At 41.1% G+C, this 12,715-nt stretch overlaps 1 protein-coding gene across 1 annotated transcript; it reads right to left on the bottom strand.

Moving 5' to 3' along the window:
- Positions 1-5,249: 5,249 nt before the first annotated feature.
- bri3bp (bri3 binding protein) lies at positions 5,250-11,164 on the bottom strand. Its single transcript, XM_080766626.1, has 3 exons — positions 10,838-11,164; positions 9,710-9,812; positions 5,250-9,490 (listed from the first exon to the last, which is right to left on the bottom strand). The coding sequence occupies exons 1-3, from the start codon at positions 11,015-11,017 to the stop codon at positions 9,069-9,071; spliced, it is 705 nt and encodes a 234-aa protein (XP_080622752.1). The 5' UTR covers positions 11,018-11,164; the 3' UTR covers positions 5,250-9,068.
- Positions 11,165-12,715: the final 1,551 nt, after the last annotated feature.

Here is a 12,715-nt window from a genome sequence, read left to right as displayed (position 1 = left end):
GATGCCCATTCTTATCAACATTAGAAGAACTAGACACTAAAATGATAGTGGACTAGAGATGGTCAATTAGGTTGATGATGCTGCTCAGAGATGAGGCAAGAAGTTGTCCACTTGTGACAAGTCACAAAACTAACGGGGTGGGGGGTATATCCTTAACAGTTCTTCTGACAAATAAACTTCTAGGTAGCTACTTTCTGCAGTGACAGAGTGGTTAAAGGTAGCTTTTTAAAGTGTTTTGTTAAAACAAACTTCTGATAGTAATGTTGTCTATAGTGTTTGTTCAATTACAGGGGTCTCTCGCTGTCCTCCAGCTCTTTAATTAACAGAACATTAATTTTCAGGTGGGTATTTATTTATCAGCTTCAGTTTTATAGTGTTCCATGTCCAATTATGTCTACAAGTAGACAAGGTTTTAGGTACAGTAGTAATGTATGGTATTCAAATGTTACTAGTGTGCAAGTTCAGCCTTTTTGTATATTCTGAGTTAAAGACGACAGGTAGATAAATTGTTCTCTCAGGTCTAAATATAAAATCATCAGTTTCTTTAATATATTAATGAAATAAATGTATTACATGGGGCTTTAACCCATTTCGGCCTGAGGCTGATTCTAAAAACGCCTCTATATTCTGACCTAAGTTTTCTGAAAAAACTTCAAATATTTATATAGCATCAATTTGTTTACATTTTTGAATACTGTACATACTGTACAGAACCCCAAAATGGGTTCCCGGCCTGAGGGTGTAAAACACCATAAGGGGTTCCCGCCCAGAAACTCCCACGCGCTAATAACTCTAAACAGACAAGAATCGTAATGGGATTAACAAGTCTAGAATTGTTTCCAGAAAGCAAACTTTGTCAAATGTAATGAGTGGTTTTGTCAGTGTCAGTAATGAGTACTTCTCCGTTCAGTAAAATCAGGATTTGTTTCATGCCAGTGAAACCATAGCAGGCTTCTAATACCTTTTATGGAACCAAATAAAGCATCTAGTTGCTTAGAATGTAGGCAATTGTGTAAATTAATTTACACGAGAATAGAATCAAGGTCACCAGTTGATTAGGCCTCCACCTGTTTGATGCACAATGATAAATTATTTTTAAAGTTCAACTCGTCAAGTCTGCTTCAGCTCTGTGATCAATGATGACATGGATGTATTTTTTTTTAACTTGATTATACTTTCATAGAAAAAGTGTGTGTATGTAGTACAGTATATACACGTGTGTGCATATACAGTAATACAAATAAAGGACCTTTTTTAAAGGCATTCTTCGCACATCACTAGTCTTCGGATCCTTCCTTAACCTTTCTAATTAGTCAGTGGTTCACAAACTGGGGGTACCCAAATTATTTTGCGGGGTCACCAGATGATTAGCTTGACGTTGTTTTCTCACTCAACAGTAAACAGAGAGCAACGGACTGACCTCATGCTTCCTTCAATTCATGAAGAGTCCAAGCTGCTTCTTTTCACCTGATGGGGGTTTCTCCCACGTGGAAAGAACGTTATTCCAACCAGTTCCTTACCCCATCTATCAGGTGCCCCTGCTGGCCAGGCAGTACTGTATATAGACCAATGTTTTTTTTGTGAGGGTACCTTCCACATAGAAAGGCCCTTTTGCCACCACCACCTAGGGCAGGGATACTCAAATAGATTTACCTGTGGGCCACATTACAAAAATGGCAAGGGGCCAGGGGCCAGTAGATAAAATTACGACATTAATGATACTTGATAACTTCTCTCTTTCAATTGCTTTATTTTCGCAAAATGTATCAAAGTACAATGTGCATGCACACAATATGTAAATAAATAAACGTGTTACATTTTCTTGCATAAACACAAAGAGCTGTTTCCATAACTGCACAAATTATTGCACATAACATGAGTAGCTGTTATAATAACATAATAACATAACATGAGTAGCTCTTTGCCTGCCTGCCTGCCTGTCTGTCTGTCTGTCCATGAGTAGTTATTTGTCTGTCTGTCAATGAGTAGCTGTCTTACTGTCTGCCTGTCTATGAGTAGCTGTCTGCCTGCCTGTCTATGAGTAGCTGTCTGTCTGCCTGCCTGCCTGTCCAATTGTCCATGAGTAGCTGTCTGCCTGCCTGTCTGAGTAGCTGTCTGCCTGCCTGCCTAATTGTCCATGAGTAGCTGTCTGTCTGCCTGTCTATGAGTAGCTGTCTGCCTGCCTAATTGTCCATGAGTAGCTGTCTGTCTGCCTGTCTATGAGTTGCTGTCTGCCTTCCTGCCTGTCCAATTGTCCATGAGTAGCTGTCTGTCTGTCTATGAGTAGCTGTCTGCCTGCCTGCCCAATTGTCTATGAGTAGCTGTCTGTCTGTCTATGAGTAGCTGTCTGCCTTCCTGCCTGTCCAATTGTCCATGAGTAGCTGTCTGTCTGTCTATGAGTAGCTGTCTGCCTTCCTGCCTGTCCAATTGTCCATGAGTAGCTGTCTGTCTGCCTGTCTGAGTAGCTGTCTGCCTGCCTGCCTAATTGTCCATGAGTAGCTGTCTGTCTGCCTGTCTATGAGTAGCTGTCTGCCTGCCTGCCTAATTGTCCATGAGTAGCTGTCTGTCTGCCTGTCTATGAGTTGCTGTCTGCCTTCCTGCCTGTCCAATTGTCCATGAGTAGCTGTCTGTCTGTCTATGAGTAGCTGTCTGCCTGCCTGCCCAATTGTCTATGAGTAGCTGTCTGTCTGTCTATGAGTAGCTGTCTGCCTTCCTGCCTGTCCAATTGTCCATGAGTAGCTGTCTGTCTGTCTATGAGTAGCTGTCTGCCTTCCTGCCTGTCCAATTGTCCATGAGTAGCTGTCTGCCTGCCTGTCCAATTCTCCATGAGTAGCTGTCTGTCTGCCAGTCTATGAGTAGCTGTCTGACTGCCTGCCTGTCCAATTATCCACGAGTAGCTGTCTGTCTGTCTGCCTGTCTATGAGTAGCTGTCTGCCTGCCTGCCAGCCAGCAAGTTGGTTAACAGAAAATAAATTGTTATGGCTGAGTAAAATAAAATACAATAAACACAATTTGCCTGAAAATAGATTACCCAGCTATGACCTTTTTCATGAAAAAGAATGAGTAGTGATATGGCTGACTGAGTAAAATAAAACAATCTACCTGAAAATAGATAGCTATAAGTGAAGAGCAATTTCCGCAATTACCATTTCCGCAATTTCCGCAATTTCCATCATTTCCGCAATTTCCATCATTTCTGTCTGTCTGTCTGTCCATGAGTAGTTATTTGTCTGTCTGTCAATGAGTAGCTGTCTTACTGTCTGCCTGTCTATGAGTAGCTGTCTGCCTGCCTGTCTATGAGTAGCTGTCTGTCTGCCTGCCTGCCTGTCCAATTGTCCATGAGTAGCTGTCTGCCTGCCTGTCTGAGTAGCTGTCTGCCTGCCTGCCTAATTGTCCATGAGTAGCTGTCTGTCTGCCTGTCTATGAGTAGCTGTCTGCCTGCCTAATTGTCCATGAGTAGCTGTCTGTCTGCCTGTCTATGAGTTGCTGTCTGCCTTCCTGCCTGTCCAATTGTCCATGAGTAGCTGTCTGTCTGTCTATGAGTAGCTGTCTGCCTGCCTGCCCAATTGTCTATGAGTAGCTGTCTGTCTGTCTATGAGTAGCTGTCTGCCTTCCTGCCTGTCCAATTGTCCATGAGTAGCTGTCTGTCTGTCTATGAGTAGCTGTCTGCCTTCCTGCCTGTCCAATTGTCCATGAGTAGCTGTCTGTCTGCCTGTCTGAGTAGCTGTCTGCCTGCCTGCCTAATTGTCCATGAGTAGCTGTCTGTCTGCCTGTCTATGAGTAGCTGTCTGCCTGCCTGCCTAATTGTCCATGAGTAGCTGTCTGTCTGCCTGTCTATGAGTTGCTGTCTGCCTTCCTGCCTGTCCAATTGTCCATGAGTAGCTGTCTGTCTGTCTATGAGTAGCTGTCTGCCTGCCTGCCCAATTGTCTATGAGTAGCTGTCTGTCTGTCTATGAGTAGCTGTCTGCCTTCCTGCCTGTCCAATTGTCCATGAGTAGCTGTCTGTCTGTCTATGAGTAGCTGTCTGCCTTCCTGCCTGTCCAATTGTCCATGAGTAGCTGTCTGCCTGCCTGTCCAATTCTCCATGAGTAGCTGTCTGTCTGCCAGTCTATGAGTAGCTGTCTGACTGCCTGCCTGTCCAATTATCCACGAGTAGTTGTCTGTCTGTCTGTCTGTCTGCCTGTCTATGAGTAGCTGTCTGCCTGCCTGCCAGCCAGCAAGTTGGTTAACAGAAAATAAATTGTTATGGCTGAGTAAAATAAAATACAATAAACACAATTTGCCTGAAAATAGATTACCCAGCTATGACCTTTTTCATGAAAAAAAATGAGTAGTGATATGGCTGACTGAGTAAAATAAAACAATCTACCTGAAAATAGATAGCTATAAGTGAAGAGCAATTTCCGCAATTACCATTTCCGCAATTTCCATCATTTCCGCAATTTCCGCAATTACCATTTCCGCAATTTCCATTTCCGCATTTCCGCAATTTCCATTTCCGCAATTTCCATTTCCATTTCCAACTATTAATGGCAGCTGGGTTTCATCATTCAAATAAAATAGAATTCTGTCCGTTTAGCTATAAAATTATGTCAGGGAATAGGGATACACAGTATATGTCTTTAATTTGCATTGCATCTCCCCCCCCCCCCCCCCAAGCTTTTATTTTCGTTCGAGTAATAGTACAACTCTAATAGTATTACTTATAATAATGTAATTAAAGATAACTTCATTCAGATTTATTTATTTTTATTTCATTTTCCAGATTTTATTTTCTTCTTTTTTTTAGATTTTCATTGGTGGGCCAGTCATAATGGTCCCGCGGGCCTGATGTGGCCCGCGGGCCTGAGGTTGAGTATCACTGACCTAGGGTCCTAAGGTATGGATTGATGACGCGGAGGAGAGAACACACCCACAGCGGGAATCGAACCCAAGACCTTTTAGCTGTGAGGCGACAGCGCCACCGTGCCCCCAGTAGGTAACTATTGATATTCTTACTTTCAAATTAATTTCAAAAATAACTTTGACCCAACACGAACCTTAGTCTAAGGCTAAGCATTCATGGCATTTAATAATAGACAAAAACATTCGCCAGTCTTAACCATCAGGTCAAAATTTGTGTCAGATCCTGCCTAGGTGGGACATGAGTCAGATGACCTTTGACATGATTATATTGTAAAAGAAGAAATATCCAACACACACACACACTGGCAGAGCAGAGACCAATAACAAACAAGATACTTTGGTGATTTAAGTTCATTTTATTCAAATCTGGACCTCATTTTCACTGTAAAACATCTCTTTGAAAAGGATGATTTCTCCACAAACACATTCCAACACATGATACACAATTGACAACAGGCAGGCAGAAGGGGTCATCACACCCCACATCACTTTAGTACAGAACATTTTCAAATAGTGGAAAAATAGGAGGGAAATGCAAAAGAAAATGACCTCTACTCGTTTTAAGTGCTTCAACTGAATAAGTATTGTACAGACAAAAAGGAAAACTTGGCACAGCACATCTAAAATAATCTGCATAAATATAAAAAGATGGAGTTGTCCCTTTCAATGATGGTCATTCAGAAGACATCCAATCTCAACAGAGAATGCATGTCATATTTTCATTGTAGTCTCAGCTCGTCATGATCACAGATATGCATAACGCCTAGTTACAAGTAAGGGTTTAGATCTAGTAGCAACTTAAAGAGTACAATATATCTTGTATTGTGCTGCTTTGTGCATCTTGTCATGCACCAAAAATAGCTATCTACAAGCTCACAATGCACCGTGATAGATCTGCCATTTCAGTGTGACTCCTGTGCACAAACCAAATGCAGTAAAGTGGATGGAATGGTTGTATATAATCAGAGAAAATGGCCTCCATTTTTCTGAAAGAAACATGGGTCTTGATTTACTATTGAACATGAAAATATGATTAACTTTTATACAATATAGAGCTGGACCTCTCAAACGCAGCTGAGCAAGATTACCCCAGTGACCTAGAATAGCATCAAGATAATTGCAGAGATGCATTGGGAGGCCAGGTCAAATCTTACTTAAATTACAGTGTACATGAATATTATCCACCAAATCACACATTCCATTATACATATACACAGGCCACTGCCTAAATACTTTTACATGATGCTGTGACAATTAATTAAGTATTGATGGAAAACTCTAGGGTCTTGGCAAGGTATTTTAAATACTATATTTGTGTAAAACTGGGGCTGGATCTGGGCTGAATCATAGTGAGAAAGGGCTGGGAGATATGGCCAAAATTGAATATATCTTTTGACCAAATACCTCGATATTGATATTGTGCGGATGAGTTTTTCACTTAATATTTACATGACATTTTTGCTAAATAATCAACATACCTAAAACATAGGTGATTAAAGGCAAATAATGAACTAGAAGTCATGTAACATTGACTGTCATGCAGCCTTTAAAACAAAGAAGAGACAACACTTATGCCAGATTACAATATTATGATATCCAAGACAATTTCTAGTCTAGATGATATGGACATAATATTGAAATATATTACCCAGCCCTGCACTAAGTGAGGTGTATGGTTTGGTCAATATAGTAGTAATCAGTGCAAAAGTTGACCCAAACTATACAGACTCATTGAAATACTTAGAAAATCCATACTATACTGGAAAACTGTCTAAATCTAGCACTACCAGTTACAGTAAGTGCTCACAATAAGATAAAAAAGCAAATAATTTACAGTTTGGAACATTCAAATGATTCTTTTTTTAGAATGTAAGATTTTAAGCATAAAAAATTGAAACAGCATGCAAGAAAATTGCAAGCTTGTTTGGAACTGTGACCACAAATCTTGGTAATTGAGGGAGTTTTTGTAGGGCACAAATTGGCCATATTAAAACGTCGCCTATAACCACCAAAGTGTGTCTAAATCAAGACAGTCAGCATTTGAATGAAAAAAGCTGCTTTTATAGTGCTTTAAAAAATGCTCCATTAAATTCTATGATAGTTTATCAAGAAGAATTGTTTCTCAAAAAGGTCCCGTTTTTGCAAGTGTCATGGCATGTCATCGAACAGTGGACTGCCCTCCAGTGGACAACATGCTATGAAATGCCATTGACATACCAAAACAACAAGGTTCAAGAAAATAAACATCATATTGAGAGATCAAACTGGCCAAACCCTATTCTGGTATTACACAATGGTACTGCGCTGCAGTGATAGACATGAATAATTCAGACCTAACATCACAGACACCCTTCTAACGATGTCTGTAAATTAAATCAGATTAACAAGTGACAATGACAATGTCTACTTGGATTTTAATCACCACAGTGCTCGGGTCACTTGTCCTTTAGTGCAATGGATAATAGGAATGGATAACTGTGAATATAACTATGGTTGGAGGGAAAATACAGTACTTGATAAATGTAAAAAAATAAAAGGCAAGATCAAATGATCAAAACGTAAAAAAATCATAAAGACTGCACATTGACTAAGCATGCACCAGAAGCACTATGAAATAGGTCAAAATTAGCTAGGGTAGTGGCAAATCTGTCAAAGTCTCCATCATTCACTAAGGTACAAACGGTAATACTATTTGACCCACTTTTAACTAATCATGACAGTCATTCAACGACATGACATGTCTGAAATTAATTCATTTGTACGATAGCTAAGAGCATTTGAGAGTATGTAAAATAAATAATGCGCTGTAATTCAATTTGCGGCCATGCATTATTGCACAGATAATGAATAATTGTTAATTTTGGATTAGTCGATTAAACATTTACAAAAAACATGATTTAATAGTCAATTCAATTTGTCGCTGCGCACATCCCTAAACACATACGTCTAACAGTATTTTAATGTAGCAAAAAGTCACAATGGCAAATGATATTTAGGGGAATGATTAGTGATGCGTAAAGTCCCAGTTAGCCCTGTTTGTCCCTGTGTGAGGGCAGCAAATACAGTACCATACAAGTCAAACATTAGTTCAGAATTCACTATTCTGACATGATCTTAAAACAGAATTGATACATGCAGCATTCATCCTAATTGCTGCAAATGTATGCAGTGTTTTATGGATTTCTGTCTATGTCCCTGAGATATTACTGCCTGTCTGTCCATTTTCTACCAGTCTACTTCACTTAAATATCCAGTGCTTTTAACATTTCCCAAGCAACAAACACAAAAACGCTTACTTGTGCATGACACTCGCATTAATTATTTCAAGCACAAGAAAAAGAGGTCCTGATATCTGCTGCTTCTATGGAATGGAGACTAAATGACACTGACTGGAATATGCCACTTCAAACTGTTGGGCGGAAATAGGTTATAGTTCTTCCTGCTATCAGTCATCTAACATCTACTGCATTCGCTGCCTTCTAAATACACAAATACAGTGTTTGGATCACAAACCCTACCCCTGTCCCACTTTTGATTTCCTCAGAAAGGAGAAGGGGGTGTATGCAGAAAGGGAGCATAGGCAGATCTACTACCCAGGCAGTTTCTTAGTCATGCTGATGTATGAGCCAGCAGACCAATGGAGTGCTTGTTTTGTTTCATTTAACGTCCTGTGTATGTCAAGAACAGTGTAGCACAGGTATTTATCAGACGAGAAGAAAAGCGTGCTTATCGATGTCAATCTATAGACAGGGATATTCGTATTTAAACATGGAAATGTCCAGTTTGGGTTTAAAACTGCCTGGGCTGTGGATCTGGCTCTTTAAGTGTCCAGAGTACACCCCATATGTACCTTATAAAGGGAAAGACAATAATAGACCCATAAGTTACCGCTCAGAATATTCAAAAAGGTAAAAAGAAAACATTTTATATGCTCATTCATGAATCGCAACTCCCAAAACTTGTAACCCCATTTTGAGAGTTCCTCTGAAGATGTAGGATTAGGGCTGAATTTCTTCTTAGTACGTATTGACAGATGTAAATGCTTTAAAAATCATGACTTAATGAACCATACACGTTCAAGTAGATTTTCAGATATCAAATATTAATATTTCCCCTTCAGAGTAACCTCCCCCCCCTCCCACAATCCCACCATCCACCTTTCTCTACTGGTCCCCGGTACGCTCCAGGCTGTCTATGACGCGGCTCAGCCTTATGTTGAGCAGCCTGACCTGAGTGTCCAGGTGGTCGATTTTCTCTTCCAGCGAGGCTGACGCACCGCCCCTGCGCCAGTACGCGCCCACAGGTCCTGTCATAAAGTACACAGCCATGATGAAGCAGAGTGGCAGGACAGCACGCTCCGGGTCGCCCTCGAACTTTTGCAGGATGTAGAGGCAGGACAGGGCAAAGAGGGTGACACGGGCGAGCCAGAAGAACCGTCCGAAGACGGCATGCAGTAGGTAAAAGAAACCCCCAAGGAACAAGGAGAGGAACCAGTACGCCAGGAGCACGGCGGCTACGAGGAGCAGGGCACGTGCTGGGGAGTTAGTGAGGGAGGTGGGACTGAAGTAGTGGCTGAGGTTGGAGGCTAGTGGAAGAGAACGTGGGGATTACAAACAAGAGAAAGTAGATGGAAGAAGAGAAGGTAAGATTATTGCTGTGTCTTTAAATGTCACCTTACCATAAGACAAGAAAAATGTAATATAGAAAACACTTTGAACGTTTTGTGGCTAATCGCAAGATCAATTGTTCTGTCATCAAATAAATGCCATAAATATAACATTAAAAAATAACACCACATGCTTACAGTCAATGCCCATGACATCCAGTAGATCAGTCCAGATCTTCCATATGGCGTCAATGAATCCATCCACCCCATGAACAAACCGCTCTGTTGTCTTAGAGAAGAACTGCAGATTGGGAAGCAATAAATATGTCGTTTGCATTCATACAGCAATCTGGAATATGTTTCTTTAACTAATAACTGTTTAAATGATGGTGTATTTTCTTTTTGTAAAGAATAATATGGAGTGAGTCCAACATTCAAGTTATGCTCATCTAGAAGTGTACAACATGTAGGCTGCTCAATGCAGGAAGGAAGTAATGTTAGGTTTAAATACAGGAAGTTTTGGCTTGACTCTTTTACATTGCAATATTTGAGCTTTCAGACAGTGATAGGCTATCGAGATCCGCATATATCTAAACATCAATATTTCCATTTGAAAATGTGAAATACTCTGGTCGGCTCAACTTGAGTGACATTGCTGTGAACGCACAAAACCAGCTAAATTACCAAGAAATTATGAATATGATCAGATGGACTCCCAGATTAATCATGAAAATGCTAATCTCAGAGTCATCATAGTGCGTTTTCTAATAGGAGGAAGGTCCATGCACGCTCCGTCGGTTTTTCCGATAAACGCGTCCATGTGTGCAACCACCTTTAGTGTTTTAGTATTATGCGATTGACTGGCCAAATGATCCTGATCCTTTCAATGTCACTGAAAACAACAATCACTGCCGAAAACAATATCTATCTACATATTGTGCCCGAGTGCATTCTTAGAATAAGGAAATGGAAATGCACACTAATGTGTTCTCGACCCAAGGTCCCAATCTTGGATTACACCGAAATTAAGAGACAGCTGTCATGACCTGCATGGCCTGGGCCTACCATCTGTGCAGATAGTAAGTAGCCTATATCATGTGACAGTATTCTGCAATGCATTGCATCTTTATATCCACTTAAGTAGCACAATTATACGCTCTTATCCAAAATGGCAACCATGCATTTGTGGTCAGTCAGACCAGGCGGCGGGCGCGCTCTTCTGTTCGCCATACTGCTCTAGAACGACGGTAAGTCAAATGTGATGCTCGGGTTGGCTTGCCACGGACAGCTGAGGCAGAGCAGGTGTCGGAGACTGGAGTCACTAACCTTGTACAGTCCTCTAATGTTGTCCTCTCCAAACACATTGCTCAGTGTCTGGTAGATGCCGTTCGCAGCCCGTCGGAAGCTGTTCTGGTTGCTCGAGTCTTTCCTCCTGGCCGCTTCGGCTGCACACAGCATTGACGCGAAAAGCACCAATACAATGACGACGCGCTTATTTCCCTTCATAGCACCAACGGCCCCGGAGTTTTGAAGCTGAATTGTGTATGAAAATGGCTAAGTCAAGTGCAGACTTAAACGGTTAGTTAGCTGCCTAAATTAAAACCTTGGGGGATTGATGTCAAGACGACAGGATACTAGCCCAAGCCCAGAGCAGCTCTGTGATGGTGATTTTTCGTGTGCACTGATAGGTCTCCCAGGCGCGCGGTTGCCCTCACCGGGTAGGGAGTGCGTACAACAACTCATTCTAGCAGGTGTGTACAATTTACCCTGCTACTAGAATGCTATTGCCTACCGATGTTTTTCAGTCTATGCTACCGATACGATATTAGACTATTTAAAAACAAGCAGTAGTGGATAAGGTACTCAAATGTTTCAAGACAGTATCACTAGTATCAATACGAATAGGCCTCCTGCAATTGATTGTAGAAATACTACCGTGTCCGACTGTCCGTATACAAATAAAGGTCAGGATTGGAATTCAAAAGTACAAAGGTATGGTAGACCTATTCACATTTCTTTCATTGTCAATGGGAATTTTGTGTAGGACAAAAAAAGCCTCCACATATGACAAATTCTCCATTCATTGTCAATGGGAATTCAATGTTTGTGTAAACATTGTAAACTACAATATACAGGGCCCCTCAAAAAAGGGAAGACATGCTTTTCCTTTTTTTCGAGGGCCATTTTCGAATTGCAGCCACTTCGGTGCTCTTTAAGAGTGGTTTTGAAGGAGTCTAGGGATTCACATTTCTTAATGGCTGTTGGTATTGTGTTCCATATTTTAGTGGTATAGGAGAAGGAAAACAACCGCACACTGCCGATGCCTATGCGGCCTTCATCAGGCTATCTTAAAGATAGCCTGATGAAGGCCGCATAGGCCGAAACGTTGCTATTTCCCTGTAAATAAATGGTGGTCACTGCATTTGAAGACAGTGTGCGGTTGTTTTCCTTGTTCAATTTTGGGGCACCGTACCCTCTCCTACGCAACTGTCGTTTGTAGGTGTGCAAAAGCTTTGCTTTTCAGTGGTAGGAGAGAAATGAATTGTTTGAGCCAAATCTGGGTTGCACATGGTTAGTTGTGGTTCATGGTTGTGGACTTCGTTGACATTAAGAAAGTATTTTGACAGGTATGGGTATCTTGCCTTGGTCTTGTGTCATAATTTGCATGTTGATATTAATTCTGTATTCATCCTTAGGACTCCAAATCACACCTTAGAAAGTGTCTATTTCAGACACCTGTCATAATTTCACCCCCCTCCCTATCTTATTGGACAGTATGAATTCGATGTTGATATTGATTTTGTATTCACCTTTAGGGCCCCAAATCATACCACTGCACTAGTGTCTATTAAAGAAAGTGCAAGATCAGTGCAATAAAGGCCATGCCATGAATCCTAAATGAATACACATACCATACGGCCACTTCTTCTGTAGTCTGGAAACGCGATACTACTTCTTCTGGCACTTCACTTCATCCACTAGTGATAGGCTACCCAATACCATCTAGTGGAAATTGAAAATATGACAGAAATGCATCTGCTTGCTCGCTCAGCGCACTGAGCGCACTGCAATGCAAACTAATAGGCGAGTGCGCTCCGGTGCGGTATGTCCGAACGCAACCACTAGATGGTAGCATTGTGTAGCCTAGTATTAAAGTGTATGAAATGGCATTTTAGTTTAAACAATGACTACATTTTGTTGTTT

Source organism: Protomyctophum bolini (assembly GCF_963924005.1).
Source record: "Protomyctophum bolini genome assembly, chromosome: 6".
In the NCBI taxonomy this organism is placed as follows: domain Eukaryota; kingdom Metazoa; phylum Chordata; class Actinopteri; order Myctophiformes; family Myctophidae; genus Protomyctophum; species Protomyctophum bolini.
Note: the sequence above shows the minus strand (reverse complement) of the source record. Positions and strands in the feature narration are given on the sequence as shown.

Excerpts from the sequence above, each read along its gene's own strand:
- bri3bp (XM_080766626.1), bottom strand. The coding sequence starts at position 11,017 with ATGAAGGGAAATAAGCGCGTCGTCATTGTATTGGTGCTTTTCGCGTCA. Across the intron at positions 9,813-10,837 it reads ACATTAGAGGACTGTACAAG|TTCTTCTCTAAGACAACAGA; the intron begins GTTAGTGACTCC and ends CCCAATCTGCAG. Across the intron at positions 9,491-9,709 it reads GGATGTCATGGGCATTGACT|CCTCCAACCTCAGCCACTAC; the intron begins GTAAGCATGTGG and ends CTCTTCCACTAG.